This window comes from Ranitomeya variabilis, chromosome 2, assembly GCF_051348905.1.
Source record: "Ranitomeya variabilis isolate aRanVar5 chromosome 2, aRanVar5.hap1, whole genome shotgun sequence".
NCBI classification, from domain to species: domain Eukaryota; kingdom Metazoa; phylum Chordata; class Amphibia; order Anura; family Dendrobatidae; genus Ranitomeya; species Ranitomeya variabilis.
The window spans coordinates 390,159,519-390,174,285 of NC_135233.1; the positions used below are offsets into that span (position 1 = coordinate 390,159,519).

General features: G+C 40.5%; 1 protein-coding gene across 6 annotated transcripts in view; it reads right to left on the bottom strand.

Annotated features, from left to right (window-relative positions):
* Positions 1 to 4,089: 4,089 nt before the first annotated feature.
* The window catches only part of HDX (highly divergent homeobox), a 64,393-nt gene continuing 53,715 nt past the window's right edge, over positions 4,090 to 14,767 (bottom strand). For all 6 annotated transcript variants that reach the window (XM_077286465.1, XM_077286461.1, XM_077286462.1 and 3 more), the window contains 2 exons: positions 5,056 to 5,178; positions 4,090 to 4,509 (listed from right to left, as the gene is read on the bottom strand). In XM_077286465.1, the coding sequence (XP_077142580.1) occupies positions 4,384 to 4,509; positions 5,056 to 5,178 (249 nt within the window). In that variant the 3' untranslated portion in view covers positions 4,090 to 4,383. The remainder of the gene's footprint in view (positions 4,510 to 5,055; positions 5,179 to 14,767) is intronic.

The window sequence follows — 14,767 nt, forward strand, 5'->3', positions numbered from 1 at the left end:
AGGCCTGCTGGTAGGATGGGCGTGGGATGAGGCTTAGTGTGTGATATAGGGGGGATATCACCTAGCGATTGCCTCAGGTGCCAAACCTTACAGGGTAACAAATTGTCCCCCCACCTCGCCATGTACGGTTTCTTCTTAGAGCACTACAGTGAATTTTCTCCTGGTACTGTCTATGCAGAGCGCAGCAGTAAGCATGAGTTTGTCATCAGTGACTGCCCTCTGCAAAGGTAGCGACCGAGATGACAAAGTTCTCCGTTTAATGAAGTGAGCTGTCGTCTCTGTAGCTGACTTAGCAGAGCGCAGCAGATGATGAAAACCTCATCACGCCTGCTGCACTCTGCATAAGCAACGATCAAGATGGAATATAAGCAGCCGTTGAATGATTCCAATACCGTCATGTGAGCTACGTCTGATGTAATAAAGCTGTGTTCATTTATCACTTCGACCTCTGCTTTTGATTTTACACTTTTTCAAACCTTAACTAGGGTTAGGAATAGCATGACTGTTAGATTTAGGATTAGCACTAGGTTTAAGGATAGGATTAGGGCTACTGTAATAAAATAGTTACATAAGAAATGTAAGTAAAAAAATATAACATAGTATACATTTTGTTACAATTATATGTGATTTCCAGAAAAAAATAGAGGGTAAAAGGGAAATGATAATGACATCAGTAATTATTTTTTTAATACAATACATGTGCTTGGGGAATACGAGGTTCAATACTGGACTGGTTAAAAGGACTCCACTGACATCACTGATGGGTCGTTTAGTCTTATGTAAGTAAATCATTGTATAGGGAGAAGTTCTGCAATTTTCTAATGTACTTTGTGTTTCAATTTCTTACCATTTTCTATACAATTGCTTGCTGTCAATGACCATAAACCTACTTGTTTAAATCTAGTTTTGCACAGCTGAAGGTCTGTTACAAAGTAGCAGCCGTCAAAACTCTTAAGAGATAAATATAGCCAGACCCAAAAAAAATCTCTCCTCTTTCCTTGGCTACAGGTTGATACATTGTGCCTGCACTGATACACCAGAGGAAACTTTAGGACAGGAGAGATATTTCTTCTTAGATGTTGATCTCACAGAGTATTGTGTGGACTGATACTTTGTAACTAGTGATGAGAGAATGTGCTGGGATAAGGTGTTATCTGAGCATCCTTGTGTGCTAATGGAATATTTTCGGCGTGATCGAATACTATGTTCGAATCCCTGCAGCTGCATGTCTCGAGGATGTTCGGCAGATGATAGGCAATCCCTGCACGTGTTGCGCCTATCGAACAGCCATGAGACATGCAGCTGCGGGGACTCGAGAATTTGAGCACGCCAAAAACACTGTTAGCACACGAGCATGGCGGAGAACACCTTATCTGAGCATGTTTGCGGATAACTAATTGTAACAAACACTCTGCAGAGATACCTGTCCTCTTCACACAGCTGTCATTGACATCAAGCAGAGACAAGTCTAGGGCAGTGGTATCAAGGGAAACAAAATGAAACATAACTGGTGGGTCATTGGAATCTCCGGTCTGATTTAATGTTTCGTATCTTGGGTTTTACTCCTGAAATGATTGAGATTTCATTCAATATCCAGGAATTCTCTAAATGTTTCCTACACAAAATAAAAAAACGATGGCAGCTACACATCGTCCAGATGTGAATCCTGCTGAGACTCGCACATCTTCTCTCTAACACATGAAAAGTTTTGGGGGAGTCACGCCCTTTTCTCAAGCAATTCAGCAAGGGAACATAGCCCCACAAAATGTCACGTCTGGCTTGGTGCCAGATAGCAGTGAGTTAGGCTACTTTCACACTAGCGTCGTGCACTGCACGTCGCTATGCGTCGTTTTGTAGAAAAAACGCATCCTGCAAAAGTGCTTGCAGGATGCGTTTTTTCTCCATTGACTTGCATTAGCGACGCATTGCCACACGTCGCAACCGTCGTGCGACGGTTGCGTCGTGTTGCGTCGGACTGTCGCCACCAAAAAACGTTGCATGTAACGTTTTTTGGAGCGTCGTGTCCAGCATTTCCGACCGCGCATGCGCGGCCGGAACCCCGCCCCCTCCTCCCCGCACCTCACAATGGGGCAGCGGATGCGTTGAAAAACAGCATCCGCTGCCCCCGTTGTGCGGCACTTCCACAGTATGCGTCGGTGCGCCGCAACGTCACATTGCGACGTGCAGTGCACGACTCTAATATGAAAGTAGCCTTAAGGTCTATTTCCTCTGCGCGATTATGGGGAATGGAACAGGATAACTGTTCAGTCTCAAAACACAATCAGCTTTTACGCAACTGATCAGTGATCATCAACCAGTATAAATGCATGAAAGAAATCATTTCACCCGACAAACAATCCTTTTGCTCATGTGTCAGGTCTTGGCAGCTTGTTTAGACAGGCCAATTATGAACACTCAACCCCGATAGTCATCCAGGCTGCGCTCATACATTGCAGACCAATGTTTTTAAAGGACCCAATAAGTGTTGCTGTGACTTTTGAAAATTGTCGTAAGACAGTGCAATGGAAAAAACACAATTGCACACAATGTGTGAACACATCCCAAGATTTGTGGTCACCAACAGCACAGAGACAAGCCTCAAAACTTCTGGAACAAGGTAATTTAGAGTGATGAGACCAAAACTGAACTTTTTGGCCACAACCATAAATGTTACATTTGAAGAGAGGTCAACAAGGCCTATAATGAAAGGAACACCATTCCTACTGTAAAGCATGGAGGTGGATCGCTGATGTTTTGAGGATGTGTGAGCTACAAAGGCACAGGAAACTTGGTCAAAGTTGAAGGAAAGATGAATGCAGCACATTATCAGCAAATACTGGAGCCAAATTTGCACTCATCAGACCGAAAGCTGCGCATGGGACGTATTTGGACTTTTCAACATGACAACGATCCAAAACAGAAGGCCAAGTTGACCTGTCATTGGCTACAGCAGAACAAAGTGAAGGTTCTGGAGTGGCCATCTCAGTCTCCTGACCTCAATATCATTGAGCCACTCTGGGGAGATCTCAAGCGTGCAGTTCATGCTAGACAGCCCAGGAATTTACAGGAACTGGAGGTGTTTTGCTAAGAAGAGTGGCCAGCTTTGCCATCTGAGAAAATAAAGAACCTCATCCACAACTACCACAAAAGACTTCAAGAGTCATTGATGTTAGAGGGGGCAATACACGATATTAAGAAATGCGGTATGTGAGCTTTTGATCAGGGTCATTTGGATGTTTTGGGTTGTCATAGCCATGAGTGTAGAAAAAGTTTTGGTGTTATTCCTTGAAAAAAGGCCAAGAAAGCAAAAATTCTGCAGGGGTATGTCAACTTTTGAGAACAACTGTATCTGCACCTTTAGTTGTTATTTTTAATGCATCCTTATTGTTTTTGGAACTTAGGGCCCAATTCATCATCGCAATTCTGCTGGATGTTAGGCATGAATACCTCTCAATTTGCACCTTTTTTCATGTTGTCTTTTGTGATTTAGGTTTCTTCTCTTTATGCCAAATGTGGCTTTTCCAGATGTTTCAGCCTGATTCAAGAAATGCAAAAACTTTAAAAAAAGAATGTAAGTGCAGCTCTACTCCAGAGAGATTAAATGTGCACCAGGTAAAGTGTCAAATTCTTTGTGACATTTTGTAAATCACAGGAATTTTTTTTATGAATGTGGCGTAAAAAACAAAAGCAAAAACCATAAGTCAAAAATGAAAAAGTGTCTTCGGAAACCCTGCAAATAATGGATCGGGCCCTTAGTTCATATAAGAACATGAGCACCTGACAAATCTTACCTGTGCAGTGCAGGGAGAATGCTATAAAAAGATGATGATGCATAACACATAATTGCTAGCGTGGGAAAACAGTTGTCATGGAGAAAACAGCCACAAACCGCAACAACGTAGAAACCAGAATCTCAAGGATTTTGGATTACAGTGATGTTTGACTTTTAGGGGGAGATGCTGCCTTTTTATATAGGGATCTAAATGTGAGAAGTATCAGCAGGTAACTCAAGAGATTTGCTGACACTTCTTTCAGAAAACAGATACAAGTAAAGGAATGGAGAGAAGAAAAAGTCACCACAGCTGATACTTAATGTAAATTTTTGGATTATTGGGAAAAATGCTCTTAAAAGGGACAAATACATTCAAAAACTTTTCATCATGATCACGGATTGGATAAATGATTCCAGTGATCCCAGATCCGCCTGTAGATCTATGGACGCGTTTCCTCAATGCGATATGTTTATTTCCTCTGTGATTATATTTCCATGATGCAAAATAGATTCTATTTCCACTTGATGAAAATAAGTTAGGGATTTTTTTTTTAGAATTTTTTTTATTTTTGTAAAATCCATCAGTTCTTATGTTTCTGGAGTCTCGGCGTTCACACACTGTCTGGGTTGTTCTTCTCAGACATGGAGGAAATGCTGTATGAGGTATCGTCCAGATCGGGAGACGTGTGGCTGTAATCCATTTCTTCCAGTTCTAGAGGAGGCTCCGTGACCAGAATCTGCATTAATAAAGAAAAAGAAGCAAGAGCTCAAATTTTGGAATATTCAGGAATAGTTGCATTGGATTGTAACAAAGATCCTCATATCATGAATGATGTAAAAATTACTACAAAAAAATTCCCGCAGCTCTGGAGTATAAAACAAGACGTAATTCAGGATCAGTAAAGTAATGTATGTACAGAGTGACTGCACCAGCAGAATAGTGAGTGCAGCTCTGGAGTATAATACAGGATGTAACTAAGATCAGTAATGTAATGTATGTACACAGTGACTGCACCAGCACAATAGTGAGTGCAGCTCTGGGGTATAATACAGGAGGTAACTCCGGATCAGTAATGTAATATGTAATGTATGTACACAGTGACTGCACTAGCAGAATAGTGAGTGCAGCTCTGGGGTATAATACAGGAGGTAACTCAGGATCAGTACAGGATAAATCATGTAACGTATATTAACAGTCTGACAAACTCTTACTTTCGGGAAATCAGTGCTGCACAGAGCAGTGTCAGGAGCTGAGATGCAGGTATCTTGGGTTAGGTCCCTACCTGTTGTTTTTCCCGGTCGTTTGATCTGACGGCACATATCAGGGTTCTGGTGAAGGCCTGCAGCTCCGCATACTGCTGCTTGTATCTTTCCAGCTCGCCCTCCATGTATCTCACTTCTTCATTCTAGATTGAAAGAGGAGACTGAGTAAACTGCACCAAAACCAGACAGATCGTTGTACCTTAGGACATAACCAGCACGTAAATAATAAGCTTTTTGGTCAAATTTACAAAAGCCACAATGAAAGATCCAACTACTAATAAGTCCAATTGTTGCCAAAACGTAATAACAATATTTATTAAGAAAAATTTCAATCACTAATTAAACACATCTAAAGATTGACAATGTTTACAAAAATGTTAAATATGGATTTTAGATAGTGACTATCCATGAGTGCAAAAAAATGACCCAAGGACAACAAGACAGAACATATGTCAACACAGCAGAGTTAGAGATATGCAACGGACATAATGTCCGGAAAATACTCCCAATTATTTGGTGCATATACCTAAAACATATAGAGACTTTACAAGTGATAAGTTATTAATACTAGATTCCTCACCAACATCTCTATCTGTGCCAGTGTATGAGATATACTGAATTTGTGTAACTACATAAGGGAATAATTACCCATAGTGCGTGTGTCCGTCAGGGTCCCGGTCCCGGCTTTTTGTTTTGCTACTAATAAACATGTAGGAAAGCCTTCTTTATAAATAGTTTCAACGTGATTCAGCACGGATGAGCCTCTGCGGGTTCATCTCTTTCTGTGATTCCCCATAACAGAATTACCACTTGGTGAAGTTCGTCACACATTCACATGGATTTCAGAGGTGTCCATGATAGTTTCTGGCCACATGTTTATCAGACCCCCAAAAACAACAATTTCTCACTATTTGTTATTAAGTCTACAAGTGTTTCTCACAAAACTAGAATATCAATAAAAATTTTATTTATTTCAGTTCTTCAATACAAAGAGTGAAACTCATATACTGTATTCTATAGAGTCATTACACACAGTGATTTATTTCACGTGTTTATTTCTGTTAATGTTGATGATTATGGCTTACAGCCAATGAAAGTCTAATGACTTTTGGGTTTTCATTGGCTGTAAGGCATAATCATCAACACTCAGTAAATTAGAATAATTAAGGAAAAACACCTGTAAAGGCTCCTAAGCGTTTATAAAGGTCCCTTAGTCTGTTTCAGTAGCTCCACAATCATGGGGAAGACTGCTGTCCTGACAGATGTCCAGAAGGCAGTCACTGACACACTCCACAAGGAGGGGAAGCCACAAAAGGACATTGGTAAAGAAGCCGGCTGTTCACAGAGTGCTGTATCCAAGAATGGTAATGGAGAGTGGAGTGGAAGAAAAACGTGTGGTAGAAAAAGGTGCACAAGCAGCCGGGATAACCACAGCCTGGAAAGGATTGTTAAGAAAAGGCCATTCAGAAATTTGGGGGAGATTCACAAGGAGTGGACTGCTGCTGGAGTCATTGCTTCACCACACACAGACGTCTCCAGGACATGGGCTACAAGAGTCACATTCATTGTCTCAGGCCACTCATGAGCAATAGAAAACACCAGAAGCGTCTTACCTGGGCCAAGGAGAAAAAGAACCGGACTGTTGTCAGTGGTCCAAGGTGTTCTGTTCAGATGAAAGTAAATTTTGCATTTCATTTGGAAATCCAGGTCCCAGAGCCTGGAGGAAGAGTGGAGAGGCCACAATCCAAGCTGCTGGAGGTCTAGTGTGAAGTGTCCACAATCAGTGATGGTTTGGGGAGCCATGTCATCTGCTGGTGTAGGTCCACTGTGTTTTATCAAGACCAAAGTCAGCGCAGCCGTCTACCAGGACATTTTAGAGCACTTCATGCTTCCCTCTGCCGACAAGCTTTTTGGAGATGGAAATGTCATTCTCCAGCAGGACTTGGCCCCTCTCCACACTGCCAAAAGTACCAATACCTGGTGTACAAACAACAGTATCACTGGGCTTGATTGGCTGCAAACTCGCCTGACCTTAACCCCTTAGAGAATCTGTGGAGTATTATCAAGAGGAAGATAAGACACCAGACCCAACAATGCAGACGAGCTGAAGGCGGCTATCAAAGCAACCTGGGCTTCCATAACCCCTCAGCAGTACCACAGGCTGATCGCCTCCATGCCACGCCGCATTGGTGCAGTAATTGATGCAAAAGGAGCCGCGACCAAGTACTGAGCGCATTTACTGAACATACATTTCAGTAGGACAACATTTCAGATTATAAAATCATTTTTCAAGCTGTTGATATAAAGTATTCTAATTTATTGAGATAATGACTTTTGGGTTTTCATTGGCTGTAAGATATAATCATCAACATTAACAGAAATAAATGTGAAATAGATCACTCTGTGTGTAATGACTCTATAGAATATATGAGATTCACTTTTTGTATTGAAGAACTGAAATAAATTCACTTATTGATGAAATTCTAATTTTTTGAGAAGCAGTTGTATTTTTTGTAAAACCGTGATATGTTTCAGTGCTGTCACCTAGTGGCCAAATAGGATACATTACAGACTCTACTGGAGAATCATCTAGCTTTACAGTCTCCAGTGAAATTGCATGTTATTACCTTATTATTTCCTTTTAAGTTATTGGACGTAAGAGAGGGTCCACAAAATTTTTCTAACTAGTAGAGCAGCTGCTGCACAAAGTAGAAAGCAGTTGCTGCTGCACAGTAGAGAGCAGCTTCTCCTGCACAGAGTAGAGAGCGGTTGCTGCTTCTGCACAGAATAGAGAACAGAAACAGAGTAGAGAGCAGCTGCAGAATAGAGAGCAGCTGCTGCACACAGTAGAGATCTGCTGCATAGAGTAGAGCTGTTGCTGTACAGAGTAGAGAGCTGTTGCAGAGAGCAGGACCTTGTTCTACAGAGCTAATTTATTACATGGAAACACATAGATTCGGGTGGATGCCATGCATGCAATAATCACACTAAGCATTTGATCAGCAGTTTCCCTGGGTCCTGTAGTGCGCGCTCCATCATCCCCGTGAGCTCTATAGCTGAAAGCTACTCAACTTAAAGGAAATAATCAGTTTCCCTTTAACTCTCTACAGATTTGGTAAAGAACAAACGTAATTAATGCTGCAAAATAGAGATTGGACTGAAAACCTCAGATTTTGTTTCAGTAAATTTCATATTTAATTGTTTACAATAAAAATATCCAGAAGAAACCTTATCTCAATTTACACTTCATTTCATTATTAACCAGAAGTGTAATAGAGCGACGTTATAATAAACCATCTGAGGAGCACACGGAGTTTGGTTTAGGAGTTCTGCACCAAAAATAACCTGGGAAAATCACTTTAAAGTCTCCACTTATTCATTTGAAATGCAAAACCACTGTACAGTTCTGAAGTTCAATGTCTTCAGAAGTTTTGGGTTTTGAAAAAACGCCTGATGACATAAAATAAAGTTTTTGTAACTTGTTCAAACTGGCCCCTGATGAAAAACCCTTCATACCAGGATCCGTGTTACAAAATACTTCAAAAACTAACACCCCACCTCAGGAAACAAAAACTATTACAAAACCTCACCAAAGAAGGAAACTTTACCGAGTCGGTTTTCCAAAGTAAACCTGTTATTTTTGACCTCCTCATAAAAACTCCATGTGCACATGCCAGAATGGAGAGCCGTGACACATGTGCAGCCCAGTGCAAGACGGCAGGGAGGTGGCAGGCGGCGATACATACCGCACCCAATACTAGGCTTATTACAGCATAGGAACCACGAAGGACGATACAATGACATTCACAAGTCTAACAGGCAGTAAATCAGACACAAGTAATATGACTCCAAGTGAAAATTACGGATTCAGCTAATATCTTTTTTTTTTAATGAGATTTTTGACATATAAGGAATATACAATTATTTTATTAGTAATTATAGTCTTGTACATAGGGGCGGTATTATAGTAGTTATATTCTTGTACATAGGAGCAGTATTATAGTAGTTATATTCTTGTACATAGGGGCAGTATTATAGTAGTTATATTCTTGTATATGGGGCAGTATTATAGTAGTTATATTCTTGTACATAGGAGCAGTATTATAGTAGTTATATTCTTGTACATAGGAGCAGTATTATAGTAGTTATATTCTTGTACATAGGAGCAGTATTATACTAGTTATATTCTTGTACATAGGGGCAGTATTATAGTAGTTATATTCTTGTACATAGGAGCAGTATTATAGTAGTTATATTCTTGTACATAGGAGCAGTATTATAGTAGATATATTCTTGTACATAGGGAGCAGTATTATAGTAGTTATATTCTTGTACATAGGAGCAGTATTATAGTAGTTATATTCTTGTACATAGGAGCAGTATTATAGTAGATATATTCTTGTACATAGGAGCGGTATTATAGTAGTTATATTCTTGTACATAGGAGCAGTATTATAGTAGTTATATTCTTGTACATAGGGGCAGTACTATAGTAGTTATAGTCTGGTACAGAGGAGCAGTATTATAGTAGTTATATTCTTGCACATAGGAGCAGTATTATAGTAGTTATAATAATCTCCCCTTTCAGGAAAAATACCGCGACTAATTCCATATTACATGCCAAATCATGTTATCCGAGACATGTAATAAAAAACATACCTGTGGGGGAACTCTACAGGTTTAAGAGGAACAGTACCACCAAGGAAGTCTATGAGGGGAGTAAGAGGGAGGTGAAGGCCAGGCTGGCTCATAGGGGTTACCCCAGCTGGATGCTGCAGAGGGCTGAGAGCATTGTGGAGGATATAGATCGGGATACTATATACCCGTGTGTCCAGTGAGGAGCACATCACCTTCACCACTACATACAGCCCTCAGTTCAAAGAAATTACTGATATCATCAGAAAAAGAATCCCTATGCTGAGGCAGGATAAAAAGCTGAACCAAATCCTGGCCAAACCAGTGCGTTATATCGCTAAAAAAGCCCCCAGTCTGAACGACATCTTATCCCCCAGCCTCTTTGTTAGTGAGGACAAAAGGTTAAAAGAGAAAGAAAACTGGCTCAGTACTAAAGGCACCTACAAGTGTGGGCACAATATCTGCACCTGCTGTAAATATATGGTGACCAGTAAGGAATTCCACTCATCTGTCACTAAAAAGACGTACAAAATTCACCACTACATTAACTGCAATACCTCCAATGTGGTGTATCTGATTAATTGCACCACCTGTGACCAGCAATATGTGGGGTGCACAGGGGGTCCCCTGAAGGTGAGAATACGGAGGCACCTGTCTGATGCAGTGAATAAAATCACCCATAAGAGCTCTGCTGCATCCAAACACTTCATCCATAAACACAATGGGGACGTCAGCTCACTGGAGGTCCGCGGGATTGAAAGGGTTAAAGCTCCATTTCGAGGGGGAGATATAAAAAGAAAAACAACCAACAGAGAGATATGGTGGATGTATCAACTTAAGTCCAGAGCCCCCCTAGGCATAAATATCAGGCAGGATCTTATGAATTATTATGAATGATAAGTTATAATTCTTGTATATATGATTTATTTATTTTTTTTGTCTTTTTTTCTTCTTTCTCCTGCCTTAAGCATAGTATTTGTACATGCAAATTTCAGGCTAAACTCACTAATTAATTACCTGTAGGTGTTGCCCTGTTTCTGTTGTCTGCAAGATGAGAGGGTGTAACCTAATGGGCCTAGTCCTATATGGCAGCCCTCTTTCATTTTATTTTTATCACAATGAGTAAGGCGGCACGACCGTTGAAACGCGTTTGATTTTAATGCACTTTAAGCCTGTGACTGTCTCTGGTATGAATCACCCGTTTTTGTGTCTATGGATATGAAGATGGACTTTGGATTTATGTGCTTTTAACGAAAATGGAGTAAAAAGGTATTTTTTATAGACATCACCCACGCTGGACTTCTGCTTTTCCTTCATACTACTTGCAGCACTGCATGATCCGTGCGCTGGGACTGAGAGGAGGTGAGCTGATCTTCGTTGCTTTTTCTTTCCAGTATTATAGTAGTTATATTCTTGTACATAGAAGCAGTATTATAGTAGTTATATTCTTGTATATAGGGGCAGTATTATAGTAGTTATATTCTTGCACATAGGGGAAGTATTATAGTAGTTATATTCTTGTACATAGGGAGCAGTATTATAGTAGTTATATTCTTTTACATAGGGGCAGTATTATAGTAGTTATATTCTTGTAAATAGGGGAAGTATTATAGTAGTTATATTCTTGTACATAGGAGCAGTATTATAGTAGTTATATTCTTGTACATAGGAGCAGTATTATAGTAGTTATATTCTTGTACATAGGAGCAGTATTATAGTAGTTATATTCTTGTACATAGGGGAAGTATTATAGTAGTTATATTCTTGTACATAGGAGCAGTATTATAGCACTTATATTCTCATACATAGGAGCAGTATTATAGTAGTTATACAGTTAGGTCCATATATATTTGGACAGAGACAACATTTTTCTCATTTTGGTTATAGACATTACCACAATTTAATTTTAAACAAAACAATTCAGATGCAGTTGAAGTTCAGACTTTTAGCTTTCATTTGAGGGTATCCATATTAAAATTGGATGAAGAGTTTAGGAGTTTCAGCTCCTTAACCTGTGCCACCCTGTTTTTTAAAGGGACCAAAAGTAATTGGACAATTGACTCCAAGGCTATTTCATGGACAGGTGTGGGCAGTCCCTTCATTATGTCATTCTCAACTAAGCAGATAAAAGGCCTGGAGTTGATTTGAAGTGTGGTGCTTGCATTTGGAAGGTTTTCCTATGAAGTAAACATGCGGTCAAAAGTGCTCTCCATGAAGGTGAAACAAGCCATCCTTAAGCTGTGAAAACAGAGAAAAAACCCATCCGAGAAATTGCTACAATATTAGGAGTGGCAAAATGTACAGTTTGGTACATCCTGAGAAGGAAAGAAAGCACTGGTGATCTCATCAATGCAAAAAGACCTGGGCGCCCACGGAAGACAACAGTGGTGGGTGATCGCAGAATAATCTCCATGGTGAAGAGAAACCCCTTCACAACAGCCAACCAAGTGACCAACACTCTCCCGGAGGTCGGCGTATCAATATCCAAATCTATCATAAAGAGAAGACTGCATGAAAGTAAATACAGAGGGTTCACTGCACGGTGCAAGCCACTCATAAGCATCAAGAATAAAAAGGCTAGACTGGACTATGCTAAAAAACATCTAAAAAAGCCAGCACAGTTCTGGAAGAACATTCTTTGGACAGATGAAACCAAGATCAACCTCTACCAGAATGATGGAAAGAGAAAAGTATGGCGAAGGCATGGTACAGCTCATGATCCAAAGCATACCACATCATCTGTAAAACATGGCGGAGGCAGTGTGATGGCTTGGGCATGCATGGCTGCCAGTGGCACTGGGTCACTAGTGTTTATTGATGATGTGACACAGGACAGAAGCAGCCGAATGAATTCTGAGGTATTCAGAGCCATACTGTGTGCTCAGATCCAGCCAAATGCAGCCAAACTGATTGGTCGTCGTTTCATACTACAGATGGACAATGACCCAAAACATGAAGCCAAAGCAACCCAGGAGTCTATTAAAGCAAAGAAGTGGAATATTCTTGAATGGCCAAGTCAGTCACCTGATCTCAACCCAATTGAGCATGCATTTCACTTGTTAAAGACTAAACTTCAGACAGAAAGGCCCACAAACAAACAGCAACTGAAAACCACTGCAGTGAAGGCCTGGCAGAGCATCAAAAAGAGGAAACAACGTCTGGTGATGTCCATGAGTTCAAGACTTCAGGCAGTCATTGCCAACAAAGGGTTTTCAACCAAGTACTAGAAATGAACATTTTATTTAAAATTATTGAATCTGTCCAATTACTTTTGGTCCCTTTAAAAACAGGGTGGCACATGTTAAGGAGCTGAAACTCCTAAACCCTTCATCCAATTTTAATGTGGATATCCTCAAATGAAAGCTGAAAGTCTGAACTTCAACTGCATCTGAATTGTTTTGTTTAAAATTCATTGTGGTAATGTCTATAACCAAAATGAGAAAAATGTTGTCTCTGTCCAAATATATATGGACCTAACTGTATTCTTGTATATAGGGGCAGTATTATAGTAGTTATATTCTTGTATATAGGAGCAGTATTATAGCACTTATATTCTCACACATAGGAGCAGTATTATAGTAGTTATATTCTTGTACATAGCGAGCAGTATTATAGTAGTTATATTCTTGTATATAGGGGCAGTATTATAGTAGTTATATTCTTGTACATAGGGGCACTATTATAGCACTTATATTCTCATACATAGGAGCAGTATTATAGTAGTTATATTCTTGTACATAGGGGCAGTATTATAGTAGTTATATTCTTGTGCATAGAGGCAGCATTATAGTAGTTATATTCTTGTACATAGGAGCAGTATTATCTATATATATATATATATATATATATATATATATATATATATATAATTGTCTAAGGGGTACTTCCGTCTTTCTGTCTGCAACTGCCATCACGGAAATCCAGCGTCGCTGATTAGTCTCGCCAGCTGCCTGTCATGGCTGCCGCGACCAATCAGCGACGGGCACAGTCCGATTAGTCCCTCCCTACTCCCCTGCAGTCAGTGCCCGGCGCCCGCATGCTCCCCTCCAGTCACCGCAGTCAGTGCCCGACGCCCGCATGCTCCCCTCCAGTCACCGCTTAAAAATAATTTAAAAAAACCCCAAAACCTGCTATACTCACCCTTCGTAGTCCACCGAGCCACGGGCAACCCCCGCCATCTTCCGTTCCCAGAGATGCATTGCGAAATTACCCAGAAGACTTAGTGGTCTCGCGAGACTGCTAAGTCATCTGGGTAATTTCGCAATGCATCCTGGGAACGGAAGATGGCGGCAGCCGCGCTCTCATCGCCTGCGCCACAGCTTCGCTTGATTGGATCCCGGCAGGTGAGTATATAACTATTTTTATTTTAATTATTTTTTTTAACAGGGATATGGTGCCCACACTGCTATATACTACGTGGGCTGTGTAATATACCGCGTGGCTGCTATATACTACCTGGCCAGTGTTAGATGCTATGTGGGCTGTGTAATGTACTGCGTGGGCTGTGCTATATATTATGTGGCCAGTGTTATATACTGCGTGGGCTGTGTAATATACTGCGCGGCTGCTATATATTACCTGGCCAGTGTTATATACTGCGTGTGCTGTGCTATATATTTACGTGGCAAGTGTTATATACTGCGTGGGCTGTGTTATATACTGCGTGGGCTGTGTTATATATTACGTGGCCAGTGTTATATACTGCGTGTGCTGTGCTATATATTACGTGGCCAGTGTTATATACTGCGTGGCCTGTGTTATATACTATGTCACCTGTGTTATATACTGCGTGGCTGCTATATACTGCGTGGGCTGTGTTATATAGTATGTGGGCTGTGTTATATAGTGTTTGGCCTGTGTTATATACTGCGTGGCCACTGTTATATATTGCGTGGCCTGTATTAACGCATCAGGTATTCTACAATACGTATGTATGTTTGTATATAGCAGCCACATAGTATATAGCACAGGCCACGTAGTATTTGTCTGCTATATAATACATGGCTCCTATATACTACGTGGCCTGTGCTATATATTATGTGGCTGCTATATACATACATACATATTCTAGAATACCCGATGCGTTAGAATCGGACC